Consider the following 21,749-nt stretch of genomic DNA (forward strand, 5'->3'; position numbering starts at 1 on the left):
CAATTAATTGAAGGGTCCAAGTTTGGTTAGTTGTTATTTGGTTGACTTGGTCAAAGGAATTGAATGATTGAATAAAAAATCCTAGCCTTCTTTCTGCTGCTTCTTTTTCTTCCTCCTATTCTCTTCTTCCTGCGTCTCTATAACCTTTTTTTTCTTTTTCCTTTCCTTCTTCCTCTTTCTCTCTTCTTCCTGCAGTGGTCCGCCATCAACAAATAGAACATATTTTAGATGAGCAGGTTATGTCAACCAGGAAAGGTGGCTACCAACGTTACCTTTTTCAGTGGAAAGGTTGACCAGACTCTGACGTGACATGGATTTCGAGAGCCAAGTTGCAGCGCCTTGACCCTGACCTTCTGGAGCAGTACGACTGCCGGCCAGACCTGCACTCAACAGGGTCAAGTTTTTTCCATCTAGGAGGCGTTGATGGGGACATCAGAGCCATTCATTCAAATGATAGAGCCATCAGAGCCACTCGCTCGCGTTCGCACCAGGTATTGACGTCATTGTGGCTAGGAGATGATCTTGAGCCATCAGTTTGAGTCGGGCCCCGGATTGGGTCCACTCGAGTCTGCGTCATTTTTACTTTATTGCATTATTAGTTGATTTTGTTATTGTTTTAGTCGATTTAGTTAGTTGTTGAGTCAAGTGATTAGATCAAATGGATCAATGTAAGGCCTAATTGTAAAAGTCCAATTTTGGGTGGGATCAATTGGTTTAATGGTCCAATGTTAGTAAGTGTTTAATTGATGTGATGTAAGGTCCAATGTTCAAGGGCCCAATTTTGGTATGTAGTCAATTGACTTGATGTAAAGCCTATATAAAGGTCACCCCTCTTATGAATTAGGACATTCAATGAAAAAAAAAAGAACCCTTGGCTTGGCCGATTTCTCTTCCTCTCTTCATCATGTTGGGCATGAGCTTCTTCTCCCTCTTCTTCTTTCTCTTGTGTCTCCATGACCTCTTCCTTTATTCTGGTTCTTTCCTTCAACGGATCTTCTTCTCCACGGATCTTCTTCCTCACCAAGGCACCTCCATCAACAAGAAATCCTCGTCCAACAAGGATTTCTCCTAGTGCATGCCACCGCCCCTACACCTTCAAGCGTGATCCTATTCCATTAAGGATTCCATGGTCAACAAGGACTCCCACTTCATCACGCCTTGCCCCTCTTATTTCCTGTTGTGAAGCCACCCAAAAGAGGGATCCTTGCTAGCAGCGCACCACAGCCTTACCTAGTTCAGATCTTCGCAAGCACAGGACGCGGACGCACGGGACATGCATCTAGGTCCAGGCACGACCCATGTCTGGGCCAGCCGAGACGCACATCCCACCCATCACACGTGGTCCTCTTCTTCATCGCCTTCAGATCTGAACCTTCACCAGCAAAGCCTTCATTCAACCACGTCCCAACAGCAACCATGGCCCTTACGCTCCTTCACGGCATCATCTTACTATCCAGATTCAGCAATCAGTCCTTGCTGATTTTCTGCGTTGCGTCCATCATCTTCTTTATCGCTTGAGAATCCACAAGCGAACGATTCTGGTCGTCTGCTTCATGACAGGTGATAGATTTCTACTTCTCTTGGGCTTGTTTATTTAATTATGTTCTAGTTCTCTTGCATGATAGCCATATTCTTGCATACTTACTTTGCTGTCAAAATTCAGAACATAAAATCCTTTACTTTCAAACCCGTCCTACTAACCATTGAATCTTTTGTTTATTAAATTAGCACACCCTACCAACGGGACATTTCTCAATGTTCAATGATCAATTTACCTTAAGGTTAGAACAACCGTAAAACTTGTTTGCAACCTATTTTCTTATCTTGATTGATTTCATACCTTAACTCAAAAAAACCGAAGTAAAAATCAGAAACACTTAGATTTTAAGTTACTTTTATGAAAAGTTGCTGAGATCTGAAATTATATTAGGTTGCATGGGTAGGTTGTCCTGCATCACATGGTTTTTTATATTCAGTTAGGGTGTACTTTCCTATGGTGAACTTTTTATTTTGTTATTTTAATAGTCAACTTTCTTTTTTGTTATTTTAGTTAGAGTTATAATAAAATTGGACTGTGGCATATGGAAAGGGGGAAGAAAAGGAAAGGATTCTTATTGTACTACTTATAAATACCCTTAGGGTTCCTATCTAGGGTGTTAATTTTCTTGGAATTATTTTGTTGTTTCTCTTTATTCTCTCTTTCCTCTTTTTTGGTTGGTTCGGAGTTTGTGGAGGGGCGTATGAGATCTGTATCCTTAGAATGGCCATCCAAAGTAGGGATGCAAATAGGGCTGGTCGGATTGGATCGGATCATCAGTGACCTCGACCCGACCCGATTTCTTGGTTGGCTTTTAATGTTAGACTCAAACCTAGCCCATTAGAAGATCGGGTCGGCTCGGTCAGGTCCGCGACTAAAGTTTTTGACCCAACAGATTATTCGAGTTGGCTTAGGTCGGGTCCGTGTACAACCCGATTCCATCCTAAAAATACTATAGTACAATATATGCTACTATAGTATAGTACAGTATATGCTACTATAGTATAGTATATACAAAATACTATAGTATATACTAGTATAGTATAGTATATACTAGTTTAGTATGATAGTGTATACTAGTATAATATAGTATATACTTGTATAGTATAGTATATTCCATTGTAGTATAGTATGGTATAGTATATATCGACATAGTATAGTATAGTATAGTATAGTACGTACTAGTATAGTAAGTATTAGTATAGTATAGTATGTATTAATATAGTATAGTATGTACTAGTATAGTATATATGGGTATAGTATAGTATAGTATAGCATATACCAATATATTATAGTATGGTATAGCATATACCGGTATACAATATACAGGTATAGCCTATATTGGTATACTATATACCGGTATACAATATACTGGTATAACCTATATCGGTATAGCATATACCGGTATACAATATATGGGTCTATACTAGTGTATGGATATATATATATATATGTATACCTACATGTATCCATGTACGTATATATATATATATCTACCTGAAACCTGAAATTCGAAACCCGAAACCCCAAATCCCAAAAACCCAAACCCTGAACCCTAAAACCCTAAACCCTAAACTCCTAAAATCTAAAACCCAAACCCTGAACCCTAAAACCCTAACCCGAAACCCGAAAACCAAAATTCAAAACCCTAAATCCGAAACCCTAAACCCTAAATCTGAAACCCTAATTCCTAAACCTTAACCCTTAAATCTTAAACCCTAAACTCCTAACCCCTTAACCCTAAACCCTAATCCCTAAATCCTAAATCCTAAAACCCTAAATACTAAACTCTAAACCCTAAATCCTATACCAAATAATGAAAGAATTCTACAGCTAGACATTCTGCAAAAATAAATCTAAACAGCAAAGCAAATTTAACAATCTAATATTGGACATCAAATAACTTGATGGAAAGTCTAGTCCAAATTTATTAGATTTGTCCTGATCTTAATCATCCCCAAAAAATCTCACCAAGGAATGATTAGTAAAGTACGAGGAAAAGAAATTGGAGCTAAATGAAGAAAATAGATTATTGTAGCAGAATCTGCAAAAAAAAAGGTGGATATTTCCAAGCCTTAAGCAGTATGGATTGCTGATCAATAAAAATCATTCAAAACTGTACCGTGTAAAAACTTGAAGAATGGCGGAGAGAAGTTCTGTACAATTTGTGGATAGACATGCAGCAACTGGTCCCTCACCAGATTGATCCAAAGGTCTAGTTGAATATATCTTAGTATTATTCTCTCACTATAAGTTCTAAAATAATGTCTCAGTAAGCAAAGAAAACTCGATTCCACATTTTCAGGCTTTAGAAAGTGCTGGAAAAGAGCAACCCAAGAATTTATTGAACAAGGCTCTTCATGTGAATCTAATCCTAGTGCTCAGAAGATACAGGGCTTTGCTAGCTCCAAGGATTGCACAAACTGTTATAGGAATGTATGGTCAGATTCTTTCTTGTGCCTATATTTTTGATATGTTTATATTTTAGGTGAAAATATTTTAGTCTTCTGCAGGACCCATAAGAACCGCGGGAAGAGAATGGGAGGGGGAGGGGTTATAGCAAGGATATTCCATGCTCAGCTCATGATTTATTCACTTATGTCAACTCCTCTCTCTTGATTAGAACAATGTAACTAGACGAAATTTCAAGGTCAAAATCTCCATAATTATTGATTCAGTAAAACATTAAAATGAAGGAAAGATACAGGAGGGAAGAAAATGTCTAGGAGGGGTTATTATTTAATGAGAAGAATAAACTTTGAGAAAAATTACATGCTATTGCCTAGAAAAGATACAGGCCCTAGTAACTATATGTAGTTTACATATATATATATATAGATTGCCTATATATATATATATATAAAACACCCTCGAGGGACTGTGGTTATTATTATTTTTTTTGTGTGTGTCTGCATGGAGTGGGAGTGTGGTTGGGTTGTGGGGGAAGGTGTAGCAATTTAGCTCTAAAGACTAGATATGAAGGCTTTTGCACAAGGCCGATCCTATTCCAAGGTACTTGGCTCTTAATCCAATTTAGCTTCACAAACCTCCATGTTATGTGCTTATTGTCATGCTGCCTTTGACATCACCACAGTCAGAGAGCGCATTGATGAAAATCAGCAAAGACATAACATATAGAGGAGGTTATTGACTACTTCAGAAAGCACCAAGTTGGTCTGTGTTTTGTTTTCTTGTGTTCTTTATTAGAACATGTATATCTATGTAGCTCTTTCCCATGATCAACATAAAGAATGTGCCTACTGTGTTGGAGCTTGCATAGGACTTGCTCGTGTACAATTCAAAGAGGTATGGCATCAGGATATTCCTTTATGTTCTATTCGACTTGAGTTTGGTTGGGATCAACTCATGATGTATTAGAGTCGACTCTGTAATGTCCGGGCCCAATACAGACCGGGCCCAATACTTTTAGCGCCCAGTTGGAGAGTATTTGGGCCAGGTGGTTAGTGGGCCATACTGGCCCATGGAGAGCAGCCCATGGAGGGCTGCCATCTTCCGCCTAAGGGTTGAAAGGACAGGACCCTAGCTGGCTATCGGAGAGAAGGCCTTAACCATGCAAAACAGGAGTCTGCCGCCTCTTCACCCTCGGTTAAAGGAGCATTGAGCTAGCCTGAGGGGGGGCAGCTAGTGGCTCCCGGAGCAAGGGTGAAAGAGAGGATGCCACCTCTCCAAGGGGTCAAATCCTAATCCACACTATATAACCCTTAAGCTTGCTAACCCACTGTTACTATACCCTCTTAACCTCTAACCCTCTGGAATACTGCACCAGAGAGCCAGACCTTCGAGCTGGAGGCCAAAAGAACCCTGAAGTCCAAGGAGAGGGAGGAGGGATTTCGTGAAGGTGATACTGCCCGACTGCAACCGGCCAAAGCAAGGTAAAGGCCACTGTGAATAAGGTTTTAAGTAAGAAAAGGGGTGGAGAAACCCCTCTGTGGGGTGTTATCCTCTCTGTTTCAACAATGAAACAGAGGGGAGATCGGCACAGGGGAGAAGACCGGCACGAGGGGAGACGGGAGAAGGGCCACAGGCCGGACCCACAGGCCGTGGGCCGGCCTGAGAACGGCCCAGGCCCGACGTCCACCCGGGCCGAGCCCAACTGGACTCGGCCTGCGGGTGATAGGGCACCGCAGACCCGGCTGCAGCTACCCTAGGGCTCAGGGGTGGCCACGGGCCGCTGGGTCTGGCCGAGTCGGCAACAGACGCGGCCACAGGGCCGCCAGCCCCAGCCGAGCACCCACCTCTTCTCCGGTGAAGAGGTGGTGGTGCTATTTTTTTTAAAAAAAGAAAAAGAGAAGAGGGGAAACGGAAGCAGAAGAACAAAAAAAAATTACCGGACCTTTGAGGCTTCATCCTCGGACTGCGGCCTTACCTTGCCGTGGTTGGAGCAGGTGAGGACCTTCCGGAGGAGATCCGGCCTCAACCCCACCTTCCGGCTCTCTTCTCCGGACGGAAGGGCCGGCCTTCCGCCCACCGCTGCCGCCCCGAGGGGAAGCTCCGCCTCGGTCGGTGGATCGGGAAGCCTCGTCTCCTCGGTCGCCTGCGAGAGGAAAGAGAGGAGCCGGAAGGCGGCAAGGAAAGAGGAAGGGGACCGGAGGAGGCTGGGGGTTTCGGCCGGAGTGGCGAGGGTTTCGGAGGAAACGAGAGAGAGGGAGAGACCGGAGGAGAGAGAAGGGAGCGGGAGACGAAGAGGCCGAAGCCTCTGGAAGAGCCGAGAAGACCCTTAAACGGGTCTGCCTAACGGGTCGGATCCGGGTTCGGGTCTGAAACCCGTTAGGCCCAAACAGCTTAAAATGGGTTTGGTAAACCCAATAAAAAACTGAACCGAGCCCAATTGAATGAAATGGGTTAAATTAAGCCCAAATGGCGTCGAGTCTGAACCTAATTGAGCCTAAATGAACCTAATGGAGCAAATTGGATTAAATTTGGACCCAATTGAGCTGGGTCTGAACCCCATTCATGCTATAGTAATTTCAGCGGGCCCAATTAATTTTAAATCAGACCCAGTTCAAGCCAAATTAAATTGACAGAAGGCCTAATTAGCTAGAAGAGGCTGGACTTAGTCATAAATCAGGCCCAACCCTCTTATTAAAAGCTCAATTAATCCATGTGGACCCAAATTGGCTTTAATTGAATCCCAAAGGTTTCAAATTGGATAAATTAAATTGGGCTAAGATCCTTGGTTGGGATCCAAGCAAGTCCATGGTGAGATGAACTAAATTCTATAACAAATAGAGGATAATGTGATTCTTATAATGTGGTTTTAGGAATCAAAGATTTGTCACCTGGACTTAAGAAATTGGATAACGAATTTCGGTAAGTAACCTGTCCTAATCCTATTATGGATCATGTCATGTTTATTAATATTTCCTAAGTATTATTCAGGTATATGCTTCATGTATGATATGTTATGAAAAGTAACTTGCCTTAATCTTTTATGGATCATGTTATGTTTATGCCTTCTTACATGAATTAACAAGTATAAATTATTTGTCCTCATCATGTTGAATATGAATCATGCAAGCATCATGTTTATTAAGATTTTTCGAGGTATTATTCATATACATACTTCATGTATGGCATATTATGAAAAGTAAGTAAAATGCCTGATTTCATAATTTATGGTTATGCATGCATCATGTTTATACTGATTTTAAAGTAATCATGCATGCAAATTATTTTAGTAAATTGCATCTTGCTATGTGTACTGCTTGCGAGAGGTACTATGGGCTCTTGATGCTATGGGCTGAATGAAACTGAGCCGGCCTTGCCAGTGGCCGAGAATGACTGAGTCGGCCCCGCCAGTGGCTGAGAAAAAACTGAGTTGGCCTCGCTAGTGACCGTTAATGAATTCGCCCTAGCATCCAAGAGGTACTATTAATGGGCTCAAAGATGCTACTGATCGAATGCAACTGAGCCAGCCTTGTCAGCGGCCGAGAATGACCGAGCCGGCCCCCACCAGTGGCTGATAAAAAACTGAGCTGGCCTCGCCAGTGGCCGATAACGACTTCGCAGTAGCATCCGAGAGTATGAACCACGGCATGCCGGGGGTACGGTTTTCATATGTATATTCCATGAAAATTCTTGTTGACATAAAATACTGATTTGTTTACTCAGCATAAATATTTTGTCATGATAAATTGTTAGATAATATACATGTCAGCTTCTCAAACCCTGTTTAAACATGTTTAGCATTTTAGTTGATCCGATAAGATTTTGCAGGATTACTTACTGAGCCGTGTAGCTTATACCCGTTTATTTACATTTTCTTTCAGATGCTCACCAGTGATCGTCATCCGACGTATTTTTCTTTTGCAACGAGGCTTCTTTATTTTTGGGTGAAACATACATACTTTTGTATACATAAACAGTATAGAAGTTCTGTATTTTGTATCAGCCTTAAAGGTTGTACTACAAATATTTTAATACATGAAAGTTTTGACTACTTTTGGCTATCTGTTACCCTTGTATGAGGCTTCGTACTATTGTGGGATATTTTCATTATTGTTTGCACTGATGAGCAAACGACGTGCCATGTCACATTTTCTATTGGTCATTGAAGTCAGGGCCTTAGGCCCCATTTGGGAGAGCTTTTGGAGACTTGCTGGCCCTCCAAAAGTACTTTTAGATAAAATAGATGTGTTTGGTAAACATTTTAGAAAACTATTTTAGCTTTTCCAGAAAGCTAAAAGCAACTTTTGGGGAGAAGCTTTATTTTGGAGCTTTCCGAAAAAATACTTTTAGGCCCGGTCAGAAAGTTGTTTCTTAACCAAAATATATGTGATAAAATAAAAATAATTACACAAAATGCTCCTTTAATAATTGTTTAACCAATTTTATTACCTAGCTAGAAAATTTGTTATATTATAGAAAATTAATTTACGCTAATAATTATAATATTTTATATCTTTATTATTGTATTATACTATAAATATAATATTATATTATATTATATCATCATACATTGATATGTTATGTTAAATAATTTAATATTATATTAAATTATTATGCTATAGTATACAATATTATATTACTATATTATAATAATATTATATTACATTACAATAATATTATACTATATTTTATATTTATGTAATTATACATATTATATTTTACTATATTCTGTTGTATAATACTATGCAATATTTTTTATGGTCATTTTGTCATACCAAAAGTACTTTCTCAGCTTTTTTACCAAACACATATTAAAGTGGCACAATACTTTAGAAATGCAGTTATCAAATAATAAACAGTTCTTTTATAAAAACTCTTTTTTAGAAAGTTCTACTTTTGAAGAATCTATTTTTAAAAGTTCTACTACCATAAGTTTCTCTAATTGAAGCTTTATTTGCTACAGGTTCAACTGCATCTCAAATTGGTATACTGTTTGCCATATTTACCTGAAACGTACTCTTGCTCGTATTTCGGGCATAAGACACATCCTGACCCGCATGCGCTCGCTCCATTCGCCTTCCGAAAGGCACCCCTTGGTGCAACCCCCCTCCTATAAATCCCCGTCCCCTCTTTGTCAAACCATTCTTCCTTCCAAAGCCCTCCCCTCCCCGTCTTCCCGCTTCTTCTCCTCCGCCTCCTTTCATTCGAAGCCATCCCTCTTTCCTTCGAACACTATAAATGAAACCCTAATTCCCCTCGCTTCCATTGCCCCCATCCTCCTAGAAGGAGAGCGGCCCCTTTGTCCAAACCCCCTCCTATAAATTTCTATCCCCTCCTTCTCAAAACCTTCTTCCTTCCAAAGCCCTCCCCATCTTCCCGCTGCTTCTCCTCCTCCGCGTCCGTTCTCTGGAAGCCATCCCTCCTTCCTTCAAACCCTATAAATGAAACCCTAACCCCCCTCGCTTCCATTGCCCTCATCCTCTTAGAAGGAGAGCATTTGATAGCTCTGTCACTGCGGGATCATGGCGGCCTCGAGAGACGTCCAAGAGATCATCTCCAAGATCTCCTCCGACAAGGCCATGGGCCGCGACGTGAGCTCTGCAATTGCTTGCCCAAACCCTCAACCTAATGGCTTCTTCTTGTGCTCCTTTTTTCTTTCCTTATCCTTTTCCGGGTTCTTGATTTATTCTTGATTGCAATTTTCTCATTCTTCGATGGTTTCCAAGAAGGGATCAAGCTGTTGAATAGCTGACTGGAGGACGAGAGATCGATCAGTTTCTGTAGGCTACTCGGTGAGAACACCATCAGGATCAAGCCCAATGAGATCCCTCATGGTGAGCTGAGGTTCTTGTGGTTTTTGATAACAATTGGATGTTTTCTTGGACTGAGTCTTGGGAAAGAAGGGTGTCTGATCTCCTTTTTATTGTTCCTGCAGCTGAGATTTTCTTGGTTGTAATCCACTGTTTCTTGAATGTGTCATGGGGAAGAAGGGTGCATAATCTTGCTTCTTTTTATTGTTTTGCAGCTGATACATGGCCTTTTCTCATTATATTGCTGACGAAGTGCATTGATTGGAGATCTCCATGAGCAAGAAACGTCCACAGAAAAAACTAATACTGGCAAAGACTCTTCACACTGCCATCCAATGTGCTGAGGATCAGGAGCTATCAGGTCAGTAAAAGATTGACGCGACATGTGTATATTTGTTATACTGGTCATGAAACTTCTTCCTTTGTTTGTTGCTGCTAATATTGTTTCCGGATCATGAGTTAGTTCCATAAATTACCTTTGTTCCCTCCTCTCACCACCACCACCCTCCTCTAATGCTATCTTGCATTTTTAGTTGTGTACTAGGAAAAGAATTATGGCAAAATATGTTCCAGCAGGTCAACTTTTATGTAATTGGATTGCTGTATGCATCTTCCAACTTAGTAATATGGATAATTCCATGATCAGGAGCCACTGTAGCTGACATATGTGGATTAATTGGAATAGAATTGTCAGTATATCATAGTACACGTACTTTTAGACCTACACAGGTTGCTTCTTCAGGACATAAGTCATTAGCTAGTCACTCGTTCTCTTCCAGTTTTAGTAGGAGATTCTATGCCTCTCAAAGCCAATGTACCATGTAGGCAGTTTTGAAAGGAAACTCCATTATAAAGGTTCTTATGATAAACAGTGATCGGTACCTGATGGTCACCACAACTACAATCTCCAAGAATTGCTGAATGACCACTATAACCACCATCTCAACGGACACCAGGCTATCAATGCTGAAATGATTGACAAAGGATCACTGGAACCACCACTATCCCACCTTAACCACCATGTCAGAAGACACAAGGGGATCATTAACCAATGAATTGACAAGTAACCGCCTCAATCTTGATCCCAACTGTTGTAGCGAGTGTCAAAATTTTCGTGTCAAGGTTTTGACTGAAAGTAAGCAGCAGGTAGTGATGTAGTTGCGATGAACCTTATGGTTCTTAATTTTCATGTCTTTAAACTACATCAAAATTTTGTTTGGTTTGGACCGAATGTAAGCAGTAGACAGTGATGTACTTTGATGGACCTTAATTTTTCAGATTTGCAGGACCTTAATTTTTTACTGTAGCAATTTTCTTTTGTCTAGATTTTCATGTCTTTAAAATCAAAATTTTGTAGGAAAAAAACTCCTATTTTCTGTTGTTAAACATCTATTTAATCATGTATGGGATGTTATAAAAGATGCTCCTAGCTTTCAGTCAGAATACAGCAGCATCCTACGCCATCTTCTAACTGTTGAAGATTACCGCTATCAAATGAGGAGGCCAGTTTATTGCAGTGAGTTTGTCTTTTAAATTCATTCTCATGTGTCTCTCAGATTGATACGTTCTGTATGCCATTTACGTGATGCTACTAGTGTGTTTATTTTTCTGCAAGCAGGTCTAGTAGATCTAGTCATAAATTACGTAGGACTGTCCATCGACATGAAATCTAATAGTCATTCTAGCTCCAAAGAGGAAGCCTTCCGCTATATCTTGTCTCTTCATGCCCTCCTGGAAAACCCATTAGGTGATTTTCCGGATAACATCTGGGAGGATCCTGTTAAGGGGTTTATTGAAATATTTTCACAGATTAGGTAAGCATTGTGTGATTGGTTTATGAGGCATGCATACGATCTTGTTACATTCAGAAGCTGCATCATTTATGAAGAATTAAGAGGAGATGGCTTTCAAGAGTTGTATTTATTGTTTCCGTGCTTCCTTATGAGTAAGGTACTGTAGCTTTTTGAAGGATGAGAAAAAGGATTGCAAATTTATATAATGCCTTTCATTTGTGGAACTTTGCTAGGGATGAGGGTAAGTTCTCACACAAGCTAATGGAATGCATTAATACCTATTTGCTAAATGATGGCCCAAATCTTGGATATCAAGCCATGGAAATTCATTGTGCTGTACAACAGTATATGTTTCGTTATTGGCTTCCTAGTAACTCGTGATCGAGGGTTAAAGGTTCCTGCATGGATAAGCTCTTTTGTTTTTGGTCTAACTATAATGAGATATTCCTCTATTCATGAATATTTTTTCATTGTAGAACTCATTCATTCTTTATGCAACGGTACAACTAAAGTTCATCAGGACTATGTCAGAACGAAGTGTGCTTATGGAACAACTTCTTGATGTTATTTTCAAGGAATTAGACCAAAGCACTAATACTGGTACTGGTTTCCTGTGGTGAGTCTTAATTTCTTCTTGATGGATGATCTTGAAACCTTTTCGGCTGTATATGTATTTGCTGATATTGCATTGATATCTAGGAGTGATATGTCTAGAGATGATAAGGTTGGAACTCTGGGAAGCACTCAACAAGGTTTGATGTTGCTTGCTGCTACAGTTTTTTTTAATCAGATCTTGACTTCAAATGTGTAGTGTGCGCAGTTCTTCTGAATTTGTTGGTCAATCATATTAGTGAATTTGCTCATGCTAAAGAGTTATTATTATTCAGGCTTGTAAAAACACTACAAAGACATCATATCATGAGAAGTGGCTGAAAATGGAGAATCCTGATGCTTGCATTAAGGATGGAATCATGAAAGGCTCATGGCTTTGGTGAGAAACTAATGTCACATCTTATATAGCTTTTTTTACTGAAAATCATTACTTCATATATAATGATATTTTAAGTTTTGTGTTATTGTGAGTGCCATGAAAAATTAAAAGGTTTCCTTATTTTATAGTATGATTAGTCATTAAGATGCCAACATTGCTCATCCACGATTGTCGATATATTGGATGCTGCAAGGATCTAAACTTAAATGTATTTATTTTGCAGATTGTAGGATATGAATGTAAATTTGGATCCAACAACACTAAAAATTCCTACATCAAATATTGAATCAAATCCACCAATTATATTTATTTTTCCATGTAAAATATGAAGCAAATATTATGCAAACTTTATTTAATTGATACAGTACTTGATTGGAATTCTATTAGTACTATATGTTAGAATACGTAAGATTTATGTTAGTTGTTTCAATATGAACCATTTGATTGGAGCCTAATATTATGTGTGGGCTCTTATAAGAAAGTGAGAAGAGATATGGGACTTGGATGCTGAAAATTGTTCTTCATAAGTATTATATCAAATTTCTCTTTAATTTAATAGGCGATCATTATTTCAATTATTGCTTCAATATGACAACAAACACATAAAGAATCACAGTTGATATATTATCAAATGAAAACAAATAAAAGCAAAACTATGACAACAAAGAATATCATTAGCTTTTTGATTAAGATAAAAAGAGTGGAAAATATAATGTAAACATAATTTTAAGGTCTCAGAATTAGTAATCTAAGTAGATTTTTTGCATATTAGTAAATGGAAATGTGCATAAAAGATTTAGGTAAAAAATGACTGGGTAATAGGATACTAATATTATTGAGAATTAATTTTTTTTTTAAAGATTCTGGCAAAAGCCAAGAAACAAAGTGGTTCTTGTATTGCAGTTTGCGTAACCCTCTGTATAAAGTTCTTGTGTGCTCCCTGAGATTGTATTGAATGTGGAGCTGGATTCACTTTTTGGCCACCCTTTCATGGTCACATCCTGATTTTGTTCTTAAAAAAAAGGTCACGCTGGATTAGGATTCAGACTAGATGTAGATCATCACCTGATCTGACTCATTGCCAGTTGTATCTGTTCAATTTTGTGTTCAAATAACATTCAAATGGAATTTCATTCTATTGTCTTGTTGATGACAACAAAAAAATGTGGAGCATAGCAAGAAGTTATTTAAATGGGTTTTTTGCATGAATACCCTCCTAAATATCGGATTTTGCATGCATACCCTTCCAAAATTGATATTTGCATGTATACCCTCATAAAACACTTGTTTTGCCATTCTATCCTTTTTTACTTTTGTTTTTGCATATGTACCCATGCTATCTAACGACATTAAAAAAATAACGGTTTCAAATTAAAATGACTAAAATACCTTTAATGGGTAGACATGCAAATAGATCGCAATTCCTATAGCAGAAAAAGAAGACAGAGACAATAGCGTAATTATTTTTAATTATTATAGATTTGATTTTTCTTTAACACCGTTAGAACAACTGTTATATTACGGGCATTTGTACAATAACAGAGTTTTACGAGGGGATACATACAAATATTAATTTTGAAAAGGTATTCATGCAAAATTCGATATTTAGAAGTGTATCCATGCAAAAAAACCCTATTTAAATTAATATGTATTTATGCTATATAATTGTGACACTGATTCTTTTTGAATTCTATAAAGAGTCCCTTATTAAAATTGTAACTTATGGCACAAAACTCTGATTTCTTGTCCTCTGAAAGTAGAACAAATTAGAACAAAAACAGAAGGGAGAAGTATTGAACTTGATATTGAAATACTTGTAAGTTGTGTTGTTGTGGGACTGGGTTGTGTGCTGGTTCAAGATATTGTTTGTCTGCTTTTTTAGTGTTGATTGAAGTTTCCGGTGGCTTGAAGCATAGGGTCTGGGGGAGGAGCAAAGGAAGGACAAAAGAAGAGCGATGACAGTTGGGCAGGATGGTGCTGTGTCTCAAGAGTTGACTTCTGGTTTAGGGGGCTTGTCACCTGGGTCAATGGTTAAGAGCTGAGAGAGCATCTAGAGTTGGGTCTTTGCTTATGTGCATGCAATATTATGTACGTATAGATAAGCTTCTTCTCTCAGCCATCTGCATATAATGGTTAAATTATTTCAGTTGCTAGATTTCGATATGAAGGTTGTAGATTTATCTTTATGAGAAATATTAACATTTGAGAAGTGAATAAACATTTCAACTGCAATATTCATATCAAATGACTCAGATGGATTTTCACCATAAAAAATATTTAATAAGTACATTCAAACAATACATAGTTCTTATTAAATATCAACCGATTTAAAATTTATAAAAAATGTATCTTTTGATATTAGGCTGTATGGTCCAAATATATGCTATTTTGGCAATTCAAGCTTCGCTTGTTTTCTAAGCGAGTCTTATTGAGTTATTAATTCAAATAAAAACTGGTCACAAAAGGCTTGCATAATTAGGAAGCCTAGATATGGTGTTAGTTGGACCTTATCATATGTCTAGGTATATAAAGGTGTACGTGACTTAAAATATATACATGGTTTGTGCACTTTGGGGCATTTGCCATATAACCTGATTCTATGTGATAGAAATTGTATGAAGTATAAATTATGTGCCTATTGTTTTTTCAAGCTCTTTCTTTCTTGTATCTGTTATAACTGCTCTTGCATTTTTTTATTCATTTTGGGTTGTTAAATAGTTGACTTAGTCAATAAAGTAGAATAGTTTACTAATATATTTTTGATTTGTGCAAGGTCTTATATTGCTGTAAATTTTTTTGATAATGGATAAACAATTGTTTTGATTAGTGAAGTAACAATAATTAGTACTCGTTTAGTGAAGTAACAATAATCAGCACCCGTATTTTGATACAAATATATACAATTTGGCATGGACTTGAGGGTATGTTCACTATACATGTCTTGTATCTGTATTAAGTCCTTCAAAATTCCCTTCTTTGCTGCAGGAATGGTGCCTTTTCTTTTCTTATCCATAACTATGGGATTCGTGGAGACAAGTCTCTCTTAATTTATTGGTTTGAAGGCACTCGTGAAAGTTTAAGAAGGTATTTTGATATTCGGAGGGATTTAATTAACTTTAGTGCATTGGTATTTTCACATTCATCATATTTGGCCTATTCTTTTGCTAGTGAAGTTGTTCAAATTGACAAGCATTATTAATTGAAAGAAAACTCTCACACCTAGTTGGTTTATATAATTACAAATTTAAGTAATATAAATATGAGATGGCAACAAAGGTAGGTCCTTTCAAGGAACCATGCCGATGAAGCAACATTTTCTAAATATTAACTAGTTTCGAAAAATATGAAATAGTGGGGTACACTCTTTACATGTTGCTGCAGATTCATCTGAATTCACTTATTGACGGGACTTACGAGATAAGTTATATGAAGAATGTAAGGCATATGGATTTTAGACATGGTGTTTATCACCAAGTCTGCTGAACTACTTGTTGTGAGATTGGTGACTCTGGTTATGGTGTTTGCACATATAGAGTGTCTCAAGGCCTGATTAAATGCTCTTATTGCAATTTATTTTGAGCCTTGATCAGGCATCCAAGGCTTTTAATATTGTGGTCGTGGGTTCGAGCCTTTGGTTGGATGCCAATTATTTAGTGGTTATATTCAGTTAGGGTGTACTTTCCTATGGTGAACTTTTCATTTCGTTATTTAAATAGTTAACTTTCCTTTTTGTTATTTTATTTAGAGTTATAATAAGATTGGACGATGGCATATGGAAAGGGGGAAGAAAAGGAAAAAATTATTATTGTACTACTTATAAATAACCCTAGGGTTCCTACCTGAGGTGTTAATTTCCTTGGAGTTATTTCGTTGTTTCTCTTTATTCTCTCTCTCCTTTTTTTTGGTTGATTTAGAGTTTGTGGATGGGCGTATGAAATATGTATCCTTAGAATGGCCATCCAACGTAGGGATGCCAATGGGTTAGGTCGGGTCGGATCGTATCGGGTCATGAGTGACCTCGACCCGACTTGATTTCTTGTTTGGGTCTTAATGTTGGACTCAGACATAACCCATTAGAAGATCGGGTCGGCTAGGTCAAGCTCGTGACTAAAATTTTTGACCTAACAGATCATTCAAGTCAGGTCAGGTCAGGTCCGTGTATAACCCGATCCCAACCTATATAGATAAGCTTCTTCTCTCAATCATCTGCATATAATGATTAAATTATTTCAGTTGCTAGATTTCGATATGAAGGTTGTAGATTTATCTTTATGAGAAATTAGGGCTACAAATGAGTCGGGTCGGGTCCTGAGTGACCCTTATCCGATATAGTTTCTTGTTCGGATCCTAATTTTGGACCCAGACCTGACCCGGTTGAAATTCAGGTCCGGTCGATGCCCGACCCCAATGGGTCATTCGGGTCGGGTCCCGGTCGGGTCGAGTTATTATTATTATTTTTTTTGAAGAAATAGTAATAGACATTTTAAACTCACCGGATGGTTTGAACCAAGGCTTTTTCTCCTTTGTACTTCGCAGTACTTTTCGACCGTTCATGGTTCTCATTCAATTTCAGATCAAACACGGAAAGAATGCTTAATAGCTTTCACTATAAGTACAGGCCATGAACACAAAGCAAAGTTAAACAGACTACGGATCTGTTGAGAACAATCGTATGTTGATATTTTTATCACCAGAAGCTCATGTCACCCTACTAATGATATCAGATATTCTTCTGCCAAATTAAAATGAATAATATGGGAAAATTGCGAAACTTCTTAAGCATAACAGTAGATTGTATAGATAATAGAACTGTTATCTGACAATGCAAGGATGCAAATGATTCTTGAACACACAGACATGCATAGCATCATTGCATACTTATATCAACACCTGCCACCATTAAAAAAGGGCTAAAAACCAATGAAGGGCATCCAGAGTAACACAGAAGGATGGCAGAAGGTAATAAACCTCAGCTTAGCCATCCAGCATTTGTAATGAGACCTCCATGTACTGACACTGTCCAAACATTAACCGCCTCTGGAATAAAATTTCTGAAAAACCGGTTGCCTGCAAGTGATTTACAAATAAAACAAGAGTAGTTTTAACAAAGTAAAGGTGTACGTGACTTAAAATATTTGCATGGTTTGTGCACTTTGGGGCATTTGCCATATAACCTGATTGTATGTAATAGAAATTGTATGAAGTATAAATTATGTGCCTATTGTTTTTTCAAGCTCTTTCTTTCTTGTATCTGTTATAACTGCTCTTGCATTTTTTAATTCATTTTGGGTTGTTAAATAGTTGACTTAGTCAATAAAGTAGTATGGTTTGCTAGTATATTTTTGATTTGTGCAAGGTCTTATATTGCTGTAAATTTTCTTGATAATGGATAAACAATGGTTTTGATTAGTGAAGTAACAATAATTAGTATTCGTTTAGTGAAATGGTGGTGCCTGCTGCTGAGTAAAATGGCATTGAAAATGTGAACATTGCTTTTAAGGGCCTTTAGGTAGTTTATCATGTTACATCCAAATAGCATGTTTAAAATGTGAATATTGCTCTCTGAAGTGCTGATAAAAGAGAAATTTGGACTAGATCCCTATCTTTAATTAATAGAAAAAAGCATGCCCTTGAAAATGTTGGAATTGAATGAGAGGTCCCTGTCTTGCCTACTATAGATTGTTTTGCTTGTGATTTCCAAACTAATCCCTGTCATCTCACAGGGAAAATGGTATATTATGAGTCTTTGAAGTGGACAAGTAAACAGTGTATGTAAGCTTAAGATAATATTCTGACCATTAAATGTAACCATCTTTCTTTTACTGAAGGATCATTCAACATTGTCGAGGCTGGAAAGAGGCACCTCTTGTTGGTTGAGAGTGAGTTGTGAATTCTGGTGATAAGGCGAATGATCTTTAATCTAAGATATGGGGAATATAGATCTGGATAGAGCTGTTATCGTTCTCAAATACCTTCTTGGCCATTACAGCGGCACCTGATTCCCATCTTGGGTAGCTCCTGCTTAAACTTTTTAATTTACTTCGAAATTTTCTGAAGCATTTGACCATTGAGTCTTTTATAGTGATATCACTTTCTTTAGTCTCTTGGCCATTGGTTAACGATAACTAACATGTCCTTTGAGAAGTTTTTATTGAATTACTTATTTGACCATTGATCACCTTACAGAGTCAGACCCTTTTTAGATATTCAAATGAAAGTGAATTTTGGAAGGTCTACATTCAGCTATGGTTATTCTTTCTTTGGTTCCAATCTTTCTAAATGGACACACTTATTTGGCATTCAACTGGTGGCTTTCCAACTCTCCTTTGTGTCCATTTGAAACTTTAAGGGCATCCTTTCATTCTCTATATAAACGGTTGGGACAAACCTTTGGGAGATGGGAGAATGCATCCACGTATATACTCTCCTTCCCACTTGCAAAAGCATAATTTGTGTTAATCTTTTCAATTTGTTTAATTATTTTGAGTTTTTTTGGACAGTTTGTGAGTGACGAGAGGCTTGCAGTTCGAAGTGTTCCCCATCTATGGGCATGCATGCAGGAGGGTATGGTTGCGTCTAGTGAATACATGAATGCAAAATCTTGTGCACCATGAGGGACTTAAACTACTCAAAGGGCAGCTTCATAAATGAGCCTCCATAACCTAGATTGCTTCCATAGCCTCTTCTTTCTTTCTTTATTTATTTATCATATTCTTTGAATGTCATTCTGGTCTATTCTTTTTTTCTGAAATCTTACCAATCTCGACTATCCTCGGTGACCCCCACCTCTCCCTCTCCTTCTCCCTCAAGTCCGGCCTCGTTGCTCTGTTACAAAACAAGCTCCCCTCGCCGAAACCTCCTCCTGGCCTATGCTAAAAAAAACTACGGAGGAGGGACATACCTTGGGATGCCGAAGAATGGGGAGAAGGAGATCCGCAGAATGGGAAGCCGGAAGTCGGGAGATCTAGGGCACCGGGCACGGAAGCGGTATCCTCTTCTCCGGAGGATTCTTTGTCGCAGCTCAAGATCTAGGGCACGGCCGCACGAGAGCGAAAAAGGAAGGCAGGATTCAGGATCGAAGATTTATATAGCACCGAGCCCGCTGCTGCGGCTCGTGGGCCCGTGTCTAAAAAAAAAGTGACCCAAAAAAAATGGGTCGGGTCGGGGTCTCGGGTCGAGATTGGATGGACCTGACCCGATCCGAAAAATAGAAGGGGTCTAAATTTTGGACCTGACTCTTCCCTGCGGGCCCTGACCCGACCCATTTGCAGCCCTATGAGAAATATTAACATTTGAGAAGTGAATAAATATTTCAACTGCAATACTCATATCAAATGACTCTGATGAATTTTCACCATAAAAATATTTAATAAGTACATTTAAACAACACATAGTTCTTTATATTCAGTTAGGGTGTACTTTCCTATGGTGAACTTTTCATTTTATTATTTTAATAGTTATTTTTTTTTTGTTATTTTAGTTAGAGTTATAATAAGATTGGAGCTTGGCATATGGAAAGGGGGCAGAAAAGGAAAGGATTCTTATTGTACTACGTATAAATGCCCTTAGGGTTCCTATTCTGTATCCTTAGAATGGCCATCTAAAGTAGGGATGCAAATAAGGCGAGTCGGATTGGATCGGTCATCAGTGACCTCGACTCAATTCGATTTTTTGTTTGGGTCCTAATGTTGGACTCGGACCTAGCTCATTAGAAGATCGAGTCGGCTCAGTCAGGTCCGCGACTAAAGTTTTTAACCCAACAGATTATTCGAGTTGGGTCAAGTCGAGTCCGTGTATAACCCGATCCCAACCTAAAAATACTATAGTACAATATATGCTACTATAGTATAGTACAGTATATGCTAGTATAGTATAGTATATAATTTTATACTATAGAATATACTAGTATAGTATAGTATATACTAGTTTAGTATGGTATAGTATATACTAGTATAATATAGTATATACCAGTGTAGTATAGTATAGTATAGTATGTACTAGTATAGTATGTGTTAATATAGTATAGTATGTACTATATGGGTATAGTATAGTATAGCATATATTGGTATATAGTATACGGGTATAGCCTATATCGATATACCATATATCGGTATACAATATACGGATATAGCCTATATCGGTATAGCATATACCGGTATGCAATATATGGGTATATACTAGTGTGTGGATATATATATATACACATACACACACACATACATACATACATGTGTGTGTGTGTGTGTATATATATATATATCTACTAGGATGATGCACGGGAAATGGTCGGGATAGCTCAGTTGGTAGAACAGAGGACTGAAAATCCTCGTGTCACCAGTTCAAATCTGGTTCCTGATACATGAATAATATATCGGATAGATATTCATACAAATTAAAAGAGAAAGATCAGGATATATATTCGTTAATAGTCAAGAGCATGATATATGCTTATTCATCTAGCATTTAGATATATACCTCCATTTTTAGAGATGGGTAAAAAATATATGTATGGTTATGGTAAAGAACTAAAGTGGGATTATGTTCTATTTTTTTTGTTTCTTTTTTCTTTCTTGTTTGCTCATATTGTGCTTTCTCTCACTCAAAAAAGAGTGTTTAGTTTTCATAGATATATACATACATATATACATACATATATAGATATGTATATCTCTACGTCTATATATGTACAAGCATATATATATATATATATATATATATATATATATATATATATATATATATATATATATATATATATATATATATATATATATATATGCTTGAGTCCTGCGTTATTTAAATGATTGACTACCTACCTCAAATGAAATGGATTAATTATGTGCAAATACACTAATTACAAATTTAAGGACAAAAGCATTAAGGCATAAGACCAACTACAAATAATTATTTTAGATGAGAATGATTAATTGTGAGTTACAATTTAATCCACTTATAATACTTTTAGGGATGACTTACTTTAGTTGTGCCATGTTTTAGTGCTGAGTATTTTGCTATGGTACTACTATTGAATTTTGCTACATAGAGTAATATTAAGAAATGGATTGGTTGTCTCCGTAGGAAAAATATAGTTATTTTAAATGGAGATTCAATTTTTAGGATTTAAGATTAAGTATGATCAAATTGCCCCAATCTACAGAGTTATCCAATTTATTGATAAATTTTCTGATGAAATTAAAGGCAAATCGAGT

At 37.7% G+C, this 21,749-nt stretch overlaps 2 protein-coding genes and 1 non-coding gene across 30 annotated transcripts in view; all 3 read left to right on the plus strand.

Annotated features, from left to right (window-relative positions):
• LOC103697104 (serine/threonine-protein kinase ATM-like) overlaps positions 1-21,749 on the plus strand; it is a 74,021-nt gene that overhangs the window by 50,520 nt on the left and 1,752 nt on the right. For 7 of the 28 annotated variants that reach the window (XM_089928588.1, XM_089928585.1, XM_089928595.1 and 4 more), the window contains 6 exons: positions 8,910-9,780; positions 9,972-12,165; positions 12,249-12,301; positions 12,437-12,540; positions 15,526-15,624; positions 18,369-18,551. In XM_089928588.1, the coding sequence (XP_089784714.1) occupies positions 8,910-9,267 (358 nt within the window). In that variant the 3' untranslated portion in view covers positions 9,268-9,780; positions 9,972-12,165; positions 12,249-12,301; ... (1 more) ...; positions 15,526-15,624; positions 18,369-18,551. The other 21 variants (XM_089928590.1, XM_089928591.1, XM_089928587.1 and 18 more) reach the window with 19 other exon arrangements.
• LOC148714488 (serine/threonine-protein kinase ATM-like) lies at positions 10,777-12,544 on the plus strand. Its single transcript, XM_088717217.1, has 7 exons — positions 10,777-10,891; positions 11,114-11,272; positions 11,375-11,570; positions 11,783-11,885; positions 12,026-12,165; positions 12,249-12,324; positions 12,437-12,544. Exons 1-7 carry the CDS (start codon positions 10,777-10,779, stop codon positions 12,542-12,544), a joined length of 897 nt encoding a protein of 298 aa, XP_088573343.1.
• TRNAF-GAA (transfer RNA phenylalanine (anticodon GAA)) lies at positions 20,826-20,898 on the plus strand. The gene has a single exon. It is a non-coding gene; the product is annotated as a tRNA-Phe (tRNA).

This window comes from Phoenix dactylifera, chromosome 2 (genome assembly GCF_051530095.1).
Source record: "Phoenix dactylifera cultivar Ajwa chromosome 2, Ajwa_hap1_PhDact_Kaust_v1.1, whole genome shotgun sequence".
Taxonomy (NCBI): domain Eukaryota; kingdom Viridiplantae; phylum Streptophyta; class Magnoliopsida; order Arecales; family Arecaceae; genus Phoenix; species Phoenix dactylifera.